This window comes from Typopeltis vanoorti, chromosome 5 (genome assembly GCF_054136105.1).
Source record: "Typopeltis vanoorti isolate ZY-2024b chromosome 5, IOZ_Tvanoo_1.0, whole genome shotgun sequence".
NCBI classification, from domain to species: domain Eukaryota; kingdom Metazoa; phylum Arthropoda; class Arachnida; order Uropygi; family Thelyphonidae; genus Typopeltis; species Typopeltis vanoorti.
Window position 1 is genome coordinate 101640281 of NC_143553.1, and position 17333 is coordinate 101657613.

The window sequence follows — 17333 nt, forward strand, 5'->3', positions numbered from 1 at the left end:
ATTATTATTTTTTTTTTTACAGTGTAAAATCGTGTATAGAAGGATTTTTATACCAAAATACCTTATATACTGATACTGGTAAACAAAATTCCAGTCAATATACTTGTGATTAATTCGAATTTGTATAGTTTAGTAATAAGGAAATAAAATTTTTGTGTAATTTTAAATAGTATAACCACCAAAGTTTTGTAACATGACAAAGAAAATTAAATGTGAATTAATTTGTGTCACAAGAATGTTCTGGATAAAAATATTTCCAGATGGATTATCTTATTAACTTATGACCTAGGGTGATTACAATCACGAAGGTCAAAAATGTACGGGGGTTTCCTGCCTTGATGCAACGACTGAAAAAGGTGGCGGGTGCAGAACCACATAATACCCAGGGGATTAATATTCAAGAGAACCCAAGTCAACTGAGCCAGATAAAAGGGGGTTGCTATGGCGATACAGGGAGTCGTTTTTGCGAGGTCACAGCGAGAAGTTACGACGTCATCGACAGTTGAGGAGTTACGATGTAGGTTTTCGCAACAGAGGTGAATGGCTACATAGTCACAACATAGCTCTGCCAATGCCAATTGTTTTAAGGCGGAAGGCCACCAGCAGGAGAGGCAGATTTAGATGTGTGTGTGTGTGTGGCAGAATAAGTTCATCTTTGTTTCTGTTTTGGATCCAGGTTCAGAAAAGCCTCCCCAGTTCAAGATCGGAGCCCTGCATTCCAGCCAGTAGATGCCAGAAGTGCGAGGCAACTAATTCGCATTGTTTTTAGAAGAAAGCAGATACCGGATTTTCATGCTGCCAAGTTCCTGACGTTAGCACATAGTAAGAGGAAATCCCAAAAATCCCGGAGTAGGTACCTGTACGCGTTGCCAAAGTCGGAAGGTAATAAAAGAACTGATTTCAAGAATCTATCAGAGAGAACCAGATAACTGATTCAAAGTAAGATCTTTCTATTGTTTTGCTAGAGACAGAATTGTGACGGTGATTTGTTTAAAGTTTTGCTTGTTATGTTACTTAAGGACTATAGGCATTTAGCTAAGCTTGGAATTGTCTTGTTCAGTTATATTTGAGAGAAAACTAGCAGAACTTAAAGTGATATATTGGGTGCTTATTATTGTTGTTATTTGCTGAGCCTGCATTTGTTTAAGTGAGATTGCCCTAAGAATGACTAAGTATTAACAAACGTATTATCATAGACACGTGGTCTTACAAGAGTTGTTTACATTAGAGGAGTAATTGTGATGGTATTTATGCTTTGCATTTGAAATATAGAATCTGATTTACTTGAGTTTTTAGTATTGAAGTTTTTGTACATTTCTTGGATTATGAATAAATTATTTTCTTATTTAAATAATTTGCCTGATTTCTGTTACCAATGCACTGCTCATTAAATTTGAATCTGTGTGTCCTTGAATAGCCACGACTGTAGAAAAGAAAATTTACGTTGCTAAATTTAGTTATAAATAAGAGAGGAAGGTTCCGTGATTAACTGAGAGTTTTTCTTCAAAAGGACAATTATATCCTCTCCACGAATTTTGGTGGCGCTGCTAGAAATCAAATGAATTTTCCAAAATTCAGTTTAGAAAAACACCAGTTATTCAGACAAAGAGATTGGCTCAAGCCTGAGGCATTCGCTTAGTTCTGAAGGTTTTGTCCACGAGAACAAAAACAGTTGCGGCCTTGAGACAACAGTGAATTAAGTTGAGTGAGAAGATTGTAAGCTAAGAGATTAAATCAAGCAACGGATTATCAACTTGGAAATATGACTGTTAAAATTAAGATTAAAGTTAAAGTAGAACATTGAAGAATAAGATTTAAATAGATTTAATTAAATACGTAAATTTTACAAAGGCACAGCAGCAGCCGACAAAGATTTAATAGGATTTAAAATAAGATTTGATTAATTTACTATATTTTTACAACAGTGAATTTTTTTAATAGCTTGAGCTTCATCTTTTGTAATTCACATCATCTTAATTTTGTAGTCACCGTATCATCTTGGATATGAATGTAAAATATCCTAACCAGCCAGTAAACAAACCATTACAATCATCCCTAGACTTTACATCCGCTCGAGTTATGTCCGCTTGAAGATACATATGTGATCCCATCAGGGAATAAATAAACTTTTGACTATACTTTCGAACAAGATGCATGTGAGCCTAAATTAAAAAGGTTTCTATTTAGCAAAAATGCATCATGCACAGTGGCAACAGTGAATTCAGCGGCAACCTCCTTCGGCAGTCGGCAATTGGCACGTGTTTTCAACAATTCCTCTGTTGATTGTGTATTTGAGGTTATTTGTGTATTTATCTTTAATTAGGTTATTTGTGTATTTATCTTTAATTAGGTTATTTGTGTGTTTATCTTTAAATATTTTGCAAATATTTTATGCAACATGGCCCCTATTCCCAATCAAAAAAGCTAGGTGAAGAATCACAGAACAAGAGGCAAACAATTGATTTTGAAACGAAGTTGCAAGTTATAAATCAACATGAAGCTGGTAAGCCCGTCAATGTGATTGCACATAACTTTAGATGGTCTCATTTTACAGTGACGACCATTTTGAAAAATAAGGATAAAATCGCAGAGACTGTGAAAGATCTGCTTCCATTAAATCGACAATAGTGACGAAGCAACGACATCATCCTATTGTCAACCATCTCTTTGGTATCGTTATGTCAATGATGTTTTTGCCATTTGGTCACATACTGAAGATGAGCTTTCCACCTTTCTACAACAGATAAATAGCCTTCATCCTTGTGTCCAATTCACCATGGAAAAGGAAAATTCTGGTACTTTATCATTTTTGGACACCCTGCTTACTCGAACTTCTTCTGGTACCTTATCTACAAGCGTCTTTCGAAAGCCCACATTTACTGGCAGATACATTCATGTATCTGCCAGTAAATGTTTTTTGTTCATGTATCTGTCAGCAAATTTTTGAGATGCTCACCATACATCTCAAAAATTTGGCATTATGCCTGGTCAGTGTTTTTTACCACTGTGCTGTCATCACTGCTTGTTTCATTTAGCAGTTTTTCAAAGTAATTACTCCATACTTCGAGGATATCTTTTTCTCCCATTTCCATGTCACTTTTATCATCTCTAACTCCTTTTACAGCACTCTTTCCTCCATTCTTAAGCTTCTTCAACAACCTCTAGAATATTTTGCCACCTTGATATTTATTTTCTATATTCTTGCCAAACTCCTCCCATGACTTTTGTTTAGCTAGTTTTACACAGTGTTTAGCATTCTTGCATTTGTCTCTATATTCTCTAAGAGCCCAAGCTGACTTATTTGACAGGAACTTTTGATATGCTTTCTTCTTTTCCTTCACTGCCTCTTTAACTTCCTGTGTCCATAGGGCACATAAAGTTTGCTCTTCTCCAGAAATCTTACAACGAGAACTTTCCATCATTAAAAAGTTAATGGTATCTAATAATTACCACTCTAATCAAATCCAACAGATAATTGAATCTTATGTTCCAATACCTAAGGTTTCTTCAACGGTTCACTGAGTTCCAATCCCCTACATTCTAGGAATCTCAGAACCTATAGGTAGAATTTTAAAAAAGTACCAATTGATTCCCACTTATATTCCTATCAACAAAATTTCTTCCTTATTGCCTTCTACAAAAGATAAACTGTCATCTCTGTCTTTGGCTGGCGTTTACAAAATTCCTTGTGAATGCGATGTTTCTTATTTTGGACAAACTGGCCGTTCTGTGGAAAAAAGAATTAAAGAACATCAATATTATATTGATTACAACAAACCTCAGAAGTCTGGTCACAACACAGTATTACCACTACCTATAATATCCAGTGGGATAAAGCTATTCTACTTCATAGCTGCAGGTTCAAATATGAACGCCTCTTTAAAGAAAGTTATGAAGCTTTTTTACACTGACCGAATTTAAATCGAAATGATTGCCTCTCTCGAAGATCTGGGAGACTTTTATTTTATGTAATCATTAAAAAACTAATTATCTTAAATATTAATTATTTATTAATTTCTTTCATTTCCTAGCTCGCGACAACATTGTATTTTAATAGGTGATCCACTGAATATTCGTTACTTGTATTCTATTCCTATCTTTTTTTAACACTGAAGATGTACTATTATTTTTAGCACAAAATATCTACCTTATTTATTAATTAAAGTTATTACTGCGGACTTACGTGTTGTTTTTAATAATCGTCCTATTGGTAATATGGAAAAGCTACTTGCATCATGGATAGAGGACCTGAATCAAAAGCACATACCCCCCTTAGCACTATGACCATAAGTTGAAGAGACACTAAGTCTCTTCAACATGCTGAAAGAGAAAGCAGGGCCCGACTACGAATTCGACGCTTCTTCCTGTTGGTTCATGAGATTCAAGCAGTGTTTTGCGCTGCATAATGTGAAAATGTATGGTGAATCTGCAAGTGCTGATGAGAAGGCTGCCAAGGAGCTTGTGGAAAAATTGGATAAAATTATTATGGGGGAAAATTATTTGCCACAGCAAATATTTAATATGGATGAGACCTCCTTGTTTTGGAAAAAAATGCCCAAGCAGACATTCATCTACAAAAAGCTAAAATGTATGCCTGGTTTCAAAGCTCTTAAAGACTGTATTATGATTCTGTTAAGGGGTAATGCGGCTGGATATAAACTGAAACTATTTGTGATATAGCCCAGTGAGAATCCACAAGCCTTCAAAAACATTAGGAAGCATACGCTTTCAGTTCGTTATTGGAGCAATAAAAAATTGTGGATGATTCAAAAATTGTTCCTTAATCAACTGTCATGCAAGTGAAATGGAAAGCTATTGTGTGAAAGAAAAATGTAGAATTTAAAATTTTATTAATTCTGGATAATGCTCCTCATCCACCTTACATTGGTGATCTTCACACCGAGATGAAGGTCATGTTTCTCCCTCCAAACACTACTTCATTGATCCAGCCGATGGATCAGGGAGTTGTCGCAGTGTTTGAGGCTTATTATCTATGGAGAACTTTTTCACAAACCATTTCTTCCACTGAAGGAAATGATCAGACTCATGCAGTTCTGGAAAGCATTCAATATTTATCATGTTATTAAAAATATTGCTGTGGCTTGGGATGAAATGACCTCTCAATGTATGAGTGGCATATGGAAAATATATTAAAAAGGTTTGTGCACGATTTTGGAAGTTATAAAAAATAATGAAGACCTTTGTAAATTGAGTGAAGAAATAGTGGGCTTAGCAAACAATTTGAATCTTGAAATGATTGATGACGACATAATTCAACTCATAGAAAGTGTCCCTGAAGAGTTGACCAAGAGTCGAAGTTTAGGAAGAATGTGTTGCAGAAGAGGAAGAACGAGAAAAAGAAGAGGAAAAAGAGAAACAAGAAGAGGTAGTTAAACAATTCACAGTGAAGGGCCTTGCAGAAATGTTCTCTGCAGTTAGCAATGTTCTCAAAATGCCTGAAGGCATGGACCCCCAATGTTGGATGCTACTTATTAGTAGAAAGGAAAGTACATGATGTGTTTGCTTGCTATAAACGAATTTATGATGAAAAGAAGAGGAATAAGCAAAGCACATTAGACATTTTCGTCAAAAAAAAAAGTTATTACACCAGAAGAGCTGCAGCCTTGTCCTTCACATAGGAAAAGTAATGAAGATATGATTGTAGAGGATGATTTCGGGTGATTATTCTCCTTTTTATAGTGACAGTAACACACAGTACAGTTTTATAAGGTTTGAAAATTAAAATGACATTATACTTATTATGGTTAAGTCCCTAATCTATAACTCTGTTGATTTAATGTATTGACTTACATCCTACCGGATGGAACAGAACCCCACATAAGCTGAGGGATGACTGTGTATATAAATATAATTAACTTACTCGTCTTGACTGATTTAACACATTAAATTGGATGTATTGAAGAGGAGGGTTAACAGTATTATTTATGGATATTGGCAGAAAAGTTTTGATAATCTGGTCTCTAAAATTTTATAATAAACAAGAATAGTTAATGAGGGAAATGTATCTGCAATTTTTATGAATTTTGCAAAACTTAAAGGTACTCGAAAGTCTGCTTTGTGACAAGTTGATATGTAAGTTATATTCAGTGGGTTTTGATAGGTTGATAGGATATTCAGGTTAGTGCTTTGGATTCACATTTACTGACCTACAGATTGGCATTTACCACCTCAAAGAGGTGGGTGTGAGAAGCAGTATCAAGAAAGGAGAAGAAAGGTTTCATAAGTAGGATTCTACTAGGCTCATTAAGGCGTTTTTTTTTTTTTTTTTAATTTCGATAAGATGTCACTGAAATGTATGAAGGTATTTAGTTACAGAGCATGTGAAACTTGGGAGGGTTATTAGTAATACTTCTATTATTATAATAGCTCTTTAGGAGGATTTGAATAAGCTGGAATTTAGGCATATGAGATTAAGGGAACTGCACTTGATCAAGTAGAGTAGGCAATGGATCATTTGGGTGATGGTGGATGGAAATTTGTACTTCAGGGGACACATTACAGAAACAGCCTAGAGGATTGCAGTCATATGGAGAAGGATGTTGGAAGCAGAGTTGAGTATCATTCCAGATGATTACATGTAGGCTACTTTGCTTAGATCTTTTCTCTGAGAGTCGAAAGGGATGATGAAACTTCAGTAGATATAAAGGTGAGGCAATAAAAATTGTCAGAGCTGTTTAAGGGAATGTGATCTGCATGATTTGACAGATAAAGCAAAGGGGTTAAATGTTTGAGACATAAACTTCTGAATGGTACTTGCCAGCTGAACATAGGGGAGATTTTAAATGGTTTAGAACAAGTAGAAGAGAGTAGGATAACAGGCTATTCTTGAAGTTATTCTTGTGTGACTAAGAAAATCAGTAGTTTTTTTTCATGATGAGTTGTAGATACATGGAATCTCTTGCCCATAGCATACTATTGCTGTCAGGGCCAGCTGGAGGTTTTGCGGGCCCTCGGGCTAAAGTTATTAGAGGGGTCCCAAAATATTTGTAAAGAACTTTTTTTTATCGAAAAATCATATAAATTTATTGAACATAATTTACAAACATTAAATACATATAGTTATATATGTATTTAATAATTCATAATAATAATAATTTAATAAATATCAATTAATTTAAATGATCTGGGAAATAAAATATTTCCCATATCAAGACATCTTTGAAACATAATCAAAAATTCTATTATCAAATTTTCTTAGAAATTTGAAAGTGTAACGCCCATCTGAGTGCAGGACCTCGGTCTGAGGCCCGAAAAACCAACGTCTGAGCCGGGCCTCAATTGCTGTAGTGAAACTGTAGATAGGAAATGATTTTAAGAGTGGCATGATATTTCTTGGTCAGTCATACTACTCATGTGCTCCCAGAATAAGTTTTGTGATTCTGTGGAGGTCTGGATTATGATGCCTACAACATATTGATACGAAACACTATAGAACTGTTACTGTTATTTAAATTTAAAAAAACAAAAAAACTTAAGCACTGTATCATAAAGTTGCTCCACAGTATAGTATTTAAATTATATTGTGGAGTAAAATATATTAAACTTATTCTTGAACAGCACAGTTTAAAAGATATGCAAATTGGGAGAGTTTTAATACAATATTTTTGCTTATTAAAACTCTTTCTTTCTCCCTTTGGGAAGATTTTTATAGGTAGTAGCCTAGTGAGATTGGTGAAATTGCTGTTTTACTGGTACTGTGCACAGGAGAATTTGAATACTCTTATTCCTGTGCATGGATATTTGTGAATGGTTTTAAGTGTAAATGATTTTCATCACCTAGTTCAAGACTACTATCCTGCTTTTGGGAGGTCTGAACTAAACATAAATACTGTATGCCCACAGATGCGAGACTCTTCGGCACTTCTGCACATGCCAGAAGAAGGAGAATCCATTCCGATAATAGGACAATCAGTGTGTTTCGTGTGATCAGTTTATTATTATACGTCGAAAAATTAGCTTTTCTTTTATGAAAATTCTAGTTCTTAAAGTGGTAACTATTTTGCTTGTACAAGAGTTGGAAAATTTATGTATAAAGCACATGATTTTGCTTGTTGGTGACTAATTCGTACATCCTTTATTTTTTCCTCCCCTTCAGCATGAATTGACTATTCTTGGTACATTGCCAGCCTCAGTTCTATGAACTGTGGCATACTGTAGTCTATAACAGTGTTTCTCAATGTGGGGCAATTTGCATATTTTGGGGGACAATTAGAAAATGTACATATACATATTTATATTATACTTTTTCAGAATTTGGCTGACTATTATGCTGGGGGAGGTGATCAAAATCTTTGAGACGTTGAGGTGGGGCATGATCCAAAAAAGGTTGAGAAACACTGTTCTAGAGTAGTTGCTGTGTCAACGAATGGGTACATAATAAATAGGTTTATCCTTTCATAAGTGGAATGCCATAATCATTAATAAAAAATTCAATCAATACTTATGTATTAGACAAATGTGTATTACATTTTTAAATTTTATATTTAAAGTGAATTGGTAATAACTTAAATACTAATGAATTTTTCTCTTATGTTAATTTCAGTACAAATGTATTAATTGATAATTAACACCTGTATTAATAATTTGTTTAATATAAATGTAATGTACCAAATTTGATTTTGCTGACAGATCATTTTATTTTCTTATTAGGATTTTTATGCAGTAGGCAGTTATCAAGGAAGTTCTTCAGTGGCATAATATGTAGGCATTGTCAAACAATAGCTGCTGCCTCTCCTCAGAAAAATAGACCTGTTCGCTTATTTGGACAGCCAACACCTTCAACACATCCACATCTTTTGCAGAATGGACAGGTAGTACCAGGAATCACGTATGAGGAATTTCAAGGAAGGCGATTCAGACTTATGGAACTGATTGGTAAACAATGTCATAAAAGTGGAGTTGATGCCAAAAAACATCTAGTGATAATACCATCTGGTACCAGAGTGTTTATGTCAGATAAGATTCCTTATCCTTTCCGCCAAAATTCAGACTTTCTTTACCTTACAGGTTTTCAGGAACCTGATAGTGTACTATTATTGTACACTAATTCGGAGAAAGATTTGCCAGAACATATTTCATCGTTATTTGTCCCCAGAAAAAACAGTCATACAGAAATGTGGGAGGGACCAAGAACTGGAGTAGATGGTGCTGTTGAATTGCTTGGTGTAGATGAGGCACACAACATTGAAGAACTAGAGAAGTTTTTAGAAGTATTCATTAGTAATCATCCTAAAGTCTTTGTTTGGTATGACTGTTTGAATTCTTCATGCCCAACTTTGGTTAATGAAACAATGAGAACATTTTTAAAACAAACTCATTCTTCAGTTGAATCACCAAGATTTTTGATACACCAGCTTCGAATGATAAAGTCAGATGCAGAAATCAAATTGATGCGGCAGAGTTCAAAAATTGCAGCTGATTCAATGAAAGAAGTAATTAAAACTTCACATCCTCATGTTTTGGAATCAGATTTGTTTGCAAAGATGGAATATGAATGTAGAATTCAAGGAGCTGATCGTTTAGCTTATCCTCCTGTTGTAGCAGGGGGTTCACGATCTAACACAATCCACTATATTGCCAACAATCAGAGAATCCTCTCTGGAGAGACTGTATTAATGGATGCAGGTAAAACTAAATGTGTCACAGAAATTAATTTAAGTTGAAATACTTGAATTTAAAAATTCATATCATATCAGTTTTGAAATTAAGATGGAATTGTCATAGTTTATTCTAGTATTATGAATAGAGAAATATATATCAAAATATAATACAACTTTGGAGATAATCTGCTAATTGAAGGTGAGCCAAGTTACTCTGTTTGTTTCTGCCAGTAAATGTCAGATGATTTGTGAGTCTCATCTTCAAAAAATTGTTACTCGTGTCAGTTGCCAACACTGTTTTCTTGGCCTTCCTCTGTGTTCAATAGTTGGTCTGTATAGATTAAAAGTATTAAATATAAATGAGGGTAGATGCCTATTGGTGTCCCAACTATCTAGTTGACTTGATGAGTCTGAATTGTTTCTTAATATTAGAGAGAGAGGTCTTTCTTGAAGAATAAAAGTGATCTTGCCATATGTATCGTAATATTGACTGAGGATGTATTTTTCCATAGCTATTGATATTAACTGTAAATTAATGTGATAACCATATGTAAATATAGCTTGACTAGTGGTTTTTATGAATAAGTTTGTTTTTTGTAGTGATGATTTCCAGATTGGATTTGGATTTCAAGATATTAGTAAGGCTTTTATGGAATTTAAGAGTTTTGTGTGCTTTCTTTTCACTGTGTCAGTTAGTGTTGATGTATGAATCAAGGCGCTGAAAATCTTGTACTTCTTCATGAGCGTGACTGTTTAGTTGTTTCCTTATATACTGGTCCTTAGGACTAGTTTTACTGTTGTTTACTGCCAGCCCAATCAATGCTGCATTTTTGCATAGATTAGCTAGGCTATTTTGGGCAGCATGAATGTTAGTCAAATTATTATTATACAGGTATCTTCATGTAGTCAGAAGACTCATCGTGGGAGACCCATACTAACCTTTATTCACACATTACTTACTGTACCTCTCACTCACTGTCAGGGCACTCGCAATTAATTCTAGTGATCTATTCCGCTCACTCACCACTTCCCAAGCAAAACAATCTGGTCTGTGCATACCCTTACTAACCACACTTTTACACAACTTATAGGGGGGGGGGTGATCTCTAGTACTTTCTCTGTTTGTCATGTATTGAAAAATTTCTTTTGTGTCAATCTTATAACTTTAAGTTTCTATTTTCCTCCTCTTTTCTACTTATCAACTAAACTTTGCAACCGACACTCCTTCAACCTATCTTAAAAGGGAACATTCCATAGACCTGTCACCTGTTTTGACACGTCTCTGAATTCTCTTCACCACTTTTGGAACCCCAAGAAATGCAGGTGATCAAATCTGTGCAAAGTAATCAAGGTGAGGCCAAATCATAGCCTTATAAAAGTGGAATAATAATTTCCCTATCTTTACTTTTTAGTGTGTTTTTCAACATCTAAGTAATCATTTTAGCTATTTTACTGACTTTTGTAATATGCCCACTGAACTGTCCACCATTACTTCCAAGCCCCTAGCCTCATCAATTTCCTGCAATCCAGTAGTACACTGTGTTACATAGTATGTAACTTTTCAAACCAAAGTGTATAACCTTACATTTTGCAAACCTTAAATTAATAATCATTATCCTTTGCCCACAATGCCAGTTTATTTAAATCATCCTGCAATATCTGCATCATCTTTATCAACTATTGCCCTCTCCAATTTTGTATCATCAGCAAACAACTGAATATCTCCCCTCCCTTAAATCCCTAGCAATTAAGAGGTATTCTACTAGTCATCCTCATTCTTCTAGATTCCACTCCACCATATACTATTCTCTGGTGTCTATGTGTCTGTCAGTTAGTCAGCCAGCCACTCCTCCTATCCATGATACTAGTTTCACATTTGTTGCAAATTTGTAATAGTTTTGTATGTGGTATTCTGTCAAATGCTTTTGCAGAGTCCTGCAGTATCATGGTTTAGCCATTTCCTTTATCCAGTTCTGCTGTCACTTTATTATAAAAATATGGATGAATTACTAAGATAGGACCCCCTCTTTACAAAGCTGTGCTGCCCACTATAGAGTATTGTGTCATGATCCACCCACTGTTGGATTTTACCTTTAACCAACTTTTCCAGCTAACCAACTAACCACCACTTTTGGGATATTAATTAGTCTGTAATTTGCTACTTCTGTCTTGGAATCACTGTACTGTCTTTCCACTCCCTTGAACCTTGTCAGGCTTAGATTGAACAGCTTCATCCAATGCACTCCCAGTTGTACATTTACGTTGCAATCAGCTAACCTGTTATTCAGTCCTGCTGCTGTATTCACAATGACATTTTTTAATATGCTGAGCATCTCCAGTTCATCTACCTCAATTCTGACATCAGGCTGTCATATCAGCAACTGCAAAATCTCTACTTGGATGATACATATTTACAAAATGATCACTCAGCAACTCAACTATATCTTTTGCTTCTATCACCTTCCTGCCATCTCCAATACTACATCATCTACACCATTGCCATCTATTGCCCAACACCACTAGTATTTTTTTTTTTGTCTGTAAATTTGCGTTTGTTCTGAAGGCCAGTTTGTATGTGGATGAAAAACCCAAGTTTCTGAAAGAAAAAACCCTGCTACTTCTGTATGAGATCGACTAACTCACCTTCAAATGAAAAAAACCAATATAAAGATTCCTCCCATCACGACGAGAATCGAACTTAGGCCTTTGTCCAGTTGAATGGTGCAATACACCAGTGTTCTTCCAATTGCACTACAGAGACACTTGCACATTCAGCATTTGTCATATTTTTGGAATCATTAAAATGTTTTACTAAAAGATCTCAACATTATGGAACTAACAGACTCATTATGAGAAAGCTCACTTAATGAGTAATATATCTGTCATGTTGAACCTGAACTCATTTGAACTCCTGGCATTCACAGTATATTTCAGCACTGCATTCCAGTCATTCACCACTCTCCTAAAAAAAAATCTTGTAAAAATCTGCTCCTCACTTTCCCCTTTCACTACACAACTTCCAGGGATGGCCTCATATTCTATCACTCTTTTTATAAGCACTTGTGTATTAATCTATGAAATCCCTTAACTAACTTAGACATTTCTATCATGTCTCTTCCTTTCTGCTTTTTCACTAAACTTTGCAATTTACACTCCAACTTCTCCCCATAACCAGCATTCTAGTATGCTGATATTGGCTTAGTTTTTTCTCTGAACTCTCTTGCCTTTTTATGCTACTCTTATTCCACTGGCATCTATCCTATAGTCTACAAATTAGTTCACATATAATCCATTCTTAAGAAGGGTGACAAATCTTTATCTTCAAACTACTGTCCACTTTCTGCAGGGGAGGGAATGGGAGTAGTGCTTCAGATTACTGCTGTTCCGTGTTTCTGGAGTGTAAGATGTTCAAGAGGATGATGAGGAATAGGATACAGAATTGAGTTAATAACAGCAGAATTCTCTATGATGTTCAGAAGGGATTTTTTAAGGGGAGATGATAAATACATTGGATGCATGTATAATACCATACCTAGTTTTTGTGAGGTCTTTGATGCTGTCACATGATAAGTTGGTATTTAAATTGCAGTTAGTGGTGTTAGTTAATAGATTAGTGAGGTGAATAAAATATTGGCTATCTGATAGTTTTCAAGTTGTGTCTGGAGCAACAGTGTTCTAGCAGAGGAAAGGCACATATCTATTTTAAGGCTATCTGTGTTTGACTTTGCCTGTTTCCACAAATTGGTTTCTGGTGATTATTGCTACCCTGAAAGAAGTAGCAGTGTTTGGAAGCAATTTGGAGGAGGCCTCCTAACTTCCTGAGTACACAAGATTTGATTCCTGTTTTCAAACTCTTTTTTTTATCTCAGTAGTGCTTGTATATTAAATAAAAATGACATGAAATCCTTTATCCAAGTGTAAGTTTTATACTTAAATAAAGGATTAAACAAGAACTATAACTTCTTGACATTTTTAACTTAATTTATAACCAAGTGAAAAAATTTTCTACAACTTGCTCTAATCCAGAATTTTTTAAGAATTAGATGTAACACCTTTATACTACTTATATATGGGATATATATGACTTCTGTATTAGTTCAACCTTGGTATCTCTTCTGGGTCTAGCATCTTGGTATCTTTTCTGTGAGTGGAGTGTGTCAGAAATTGCATCATGGAGCAAAGAGCTGTGATAAAATTTTACTGTAAATTAGGAAAAACTGCTACAGAAATGTACTAAGACTGAAAAAACTTTATGGTGATTGTCTGAGCCATGCACAGGTGTTTCGCAGGTTTTCAATGTTTAAAGATGGGGTGTGGAGTCCTGAAGGTTGAACCATGGCCAGTTTCTGCACGGACAAATGAAAATGTGATGAAAACTAGAGAAATTGTTGCCCATAGCAGGTGATTAACCACTAGGCTCTTGCTAAACAGCTTGGTGTCGGTAAGGAAATGGCTAGATTAATCTTAGAAAGAGATTTACACAAGAGGAAGATTTATTTGTTTGAAGTTTGTGCCGTACACATTGACACATGAACAGAGAGCAGGGTTACATGTTGTCAAAATTTCATCCATGCAGTTAATCAAGATCGCGATGTGTTGCAAAGAATCGTCACCAGTGCTGAAAGTTGGTGTTTTTAGTTTGAACTGTAAATGAAACACTAGAGCATGGAATGTCTTCTCCCTGGTAGAAAAAAGTCAGGTTAGCAAAACTCGCGTATCAGGACAGAGGTCATTGTTTTTTTTTCGACACTGCTGGAATATCCACTGTAAATTTGTTCCTGATGGCACCGCAGTGAATGGTCAGTACTATTTAGGAGTAATGCAATGTCTGTATGCCTGCATGTGACGTGTCAGGAAAGAACTGTTCCACAACAACAATTAGTTTTTGTTGCATGACAACATGCTTGTGCACTGCCTGAAGCGCTTTCTAGCTTTGAAGTTGATCTGTATATCAGACAGTTCCCTATTCACCATATTTGGCTCCCACAGACTTTTTCCTCTTCCCAAAGATGAAGTGTGCTTTGAAAGGGGAGCACTTCAGTAACATTGAAGACATCCAGTGCGGTGTGACCCAGACACTGAAGGAGGTTCCTGTTCAGGACTTCCACCCTGCTTTTGAAGACCTGTATGACAGATGTAAACATTGTGTGGAGTTGGAGGGAGATTATTTTGAATCTGTGTAATTGACAATTCCAAATATAGTTCCTTGTTTGATATAATAATTGTTGTTGCATTACTTAACAGGCACACTGTGTACATCACTGTGAATAACTTCCTCTACAACTTTCTCTAATCCAGAGTATTTTAAGAATTAGGCATGATACCTTTTCACTACTTGTGTAGAGACTATACCTAGTCTAGCCATAAATACTGTTACAACTTTAAGAGTGCATAAACCTTCAATCTATCAGTAAATCATTTACAGCTTTCAGCACATACAAACCATGTGTATAGCATGCATATAGTAGCACTCAATGTTCGAAATGGCCAAAGTCTGCGAGGCCACATGTTGATGGCAGCATGTATAACATCCAATGGAAATGCTGCCACCACTCATTCCAAATCTGCCTTCAGGCTGGCAATGATATGGTGTCATTTCTTGCAGGCTACTCTCAAGCTCCTACCACAATTTGAAGTCCAACAGATTCAGATCAGGACTTTCAGACAATCAGATGGTTATATGTGGTCAGGCACATTCGCCTCCAACCACTGTTGTGTGGTTCTTGCTTTGTGTCCAGGAGCTGAGTCTTGTTGGAAGGTCCACTGCTAACTCTGAAACAGTGTTTTTCAGGGGGCCTTACCACAGGTTCTAGCACTGTGTGTGTTGATACACTCTGGCAGAGGTTTTGATTCCTTTCTCACAGAAATGCAACTTGGATACCCTTGCTATGTCACCCTCCCACCAAACCATCACTACATGGGGGGTGATGACCTCTCTGAATCCTGGGTGTTATGGCACATGCTGTGCAACCATCCAGGCATATGCCTGATCATTTTGGCAGTTAAATGACTCTTCGATGGGTGAAAATCTTCATATCTGTGAAGAGGATATCTCTCTGTTGTTTGCATACCACTGGAAAAGTGCCTTTGATTTTATAACCTTCTCACATAAGTTGTGGTGTCCAGTAGAACGACAATAGGATTTCACCCCAAGGTTATCAATCTTCTCTGCATTGTTCATCAGACATCATTCTCTGCGAAACGTTCATCTCTTGTGACATCACTTTCTGTGTTCTCACAGGATTACGGCAGTGGCATGCCTTCATAATTGTTGCATCCTAATGCAGTTTAGAAGTCAGATATGTCTTCTGTATTGGTTAATAGTCCAACACAAAAGCATACTACTCATTCTGAGTGTTTATAGCATGTTGAAAATAATAGGTGGTTGCATTCCAACTTTGTGAAGTGCAATTACAGCTACACAATTCTCATAATCTCCCCACTGCCTGTTAACCCATACAGCTAGACAACTCTCTCTCTTCTGATAAACATTTGAATGTTAGCTGCACACATCGCCACTAATGAACTTGACTCACATAGTTCTCTGGGCATTGTGGGGTGTGCAGCAGTTGCAACAGTATTTATGGCAAGACTGTGTATACGACTTCTGCATTACTTCAACTTTGGTATCTCTCCTGGGTCTGACTTCCACTGATGATACCTCAATAAAGGTCAAATCCAGTCTCCCTCCCATAATACATAGCCTCTCTCTCTCTCTCTCACACACACACACACAAAATGGTGTGTGCTCTGCATAATTATATATATATGTGTTCTTTGTATTTGAATATACTTTTCTCTTGGACAGATGATTGTGGTTGTAGTTTTAATATTAATAAGTGCAAGGTGTTGCATTTTGGAGTGCAGAAATATAAGTCTGTATGTTATATTGACAGTGCTATACTGCAGGAAAGGGATGAGATTTGGAAGTGATGGATGACACCAGATTGAAGTTTAGAGGGCATGTTGCGGATGTTGCAAAGGCTGCACGTCGTAGTGTCTTTATGACAAGAAGTTCACTAACATGTAAGGAGGAGGAGGTGATTATGCCACTGTATACAGCACTGGTCAGACCACACTTGAGGGGCCAGAAATGAGTAACTAAGATAATATCAGGGCTGTGGAATGCCTGCTGTGGAGAGAGAGAGAGAGAGGGGTTGAAGAAATGTGGATTGTACACTTTGACACATAGGAGGAAAAAGATGATATGATAAAGACATTTAAGTTTAGTGAGGGGATTTTATTGGTTTAATTAAGAGGTGATTATAAAAAGAGTAGAATTGATTACCATCTTTATTCTGAAACATGGTGTTAGTAATGACATATCTGCATGTGCTTAAAATTAATTATTAAATAATTTTACTCTTTTCTCCGTATTTTCCCAAAACATTTCTTTGTATCTGGCATTGCCTTACATTAAAAAAAAGAAAAAACCTAAACTTTTTAAGGTATCTGTATAGATTCTTTTATCACATGATAATGACTGCCTGGTTAGAGCTGAACAGTCACCTCTTTCTCCTCTTTCTACAAATGTACCTTGCAGGACATACTGTAGCTCCTAACAAAACTTGAGCTCTAAAAGCACTTTCTTAAATTCGGTTATATGGGACAACCAACTATATAGACAAATTGAAAGCATAAAAGTAGTGGGCTTTCTAGTTTCATCTCTCATTGCTTAGTTATACATGGGGACTCACCCTTTTCCAAGGTATG

The 17333-nt window shown here is 36.0% G+C and overlaps 1 protein-coding gene across 1 annotated transcript in view; it reads left to right on the forward strand.

The window, feature by feature from the left end:
- Window positions 1-17333, forward strand: part of LOC150106695 (xaa-Pro aminopeptidase 3-like) — an 84289-nt gene that overhangs the window by 32835 nt on the left and 34121 nt on the right. Inside the window, exon 2 of the mRNA XM_090393455.1 lies at window positions 8671-9645. Coding sequence (XP_090249581.1) covers window positions 8671-9645 — 975 coding nt within the window. The remainder of the gene's footprint in view (window positions 1-8670; window positions 9646-17333) is intronic.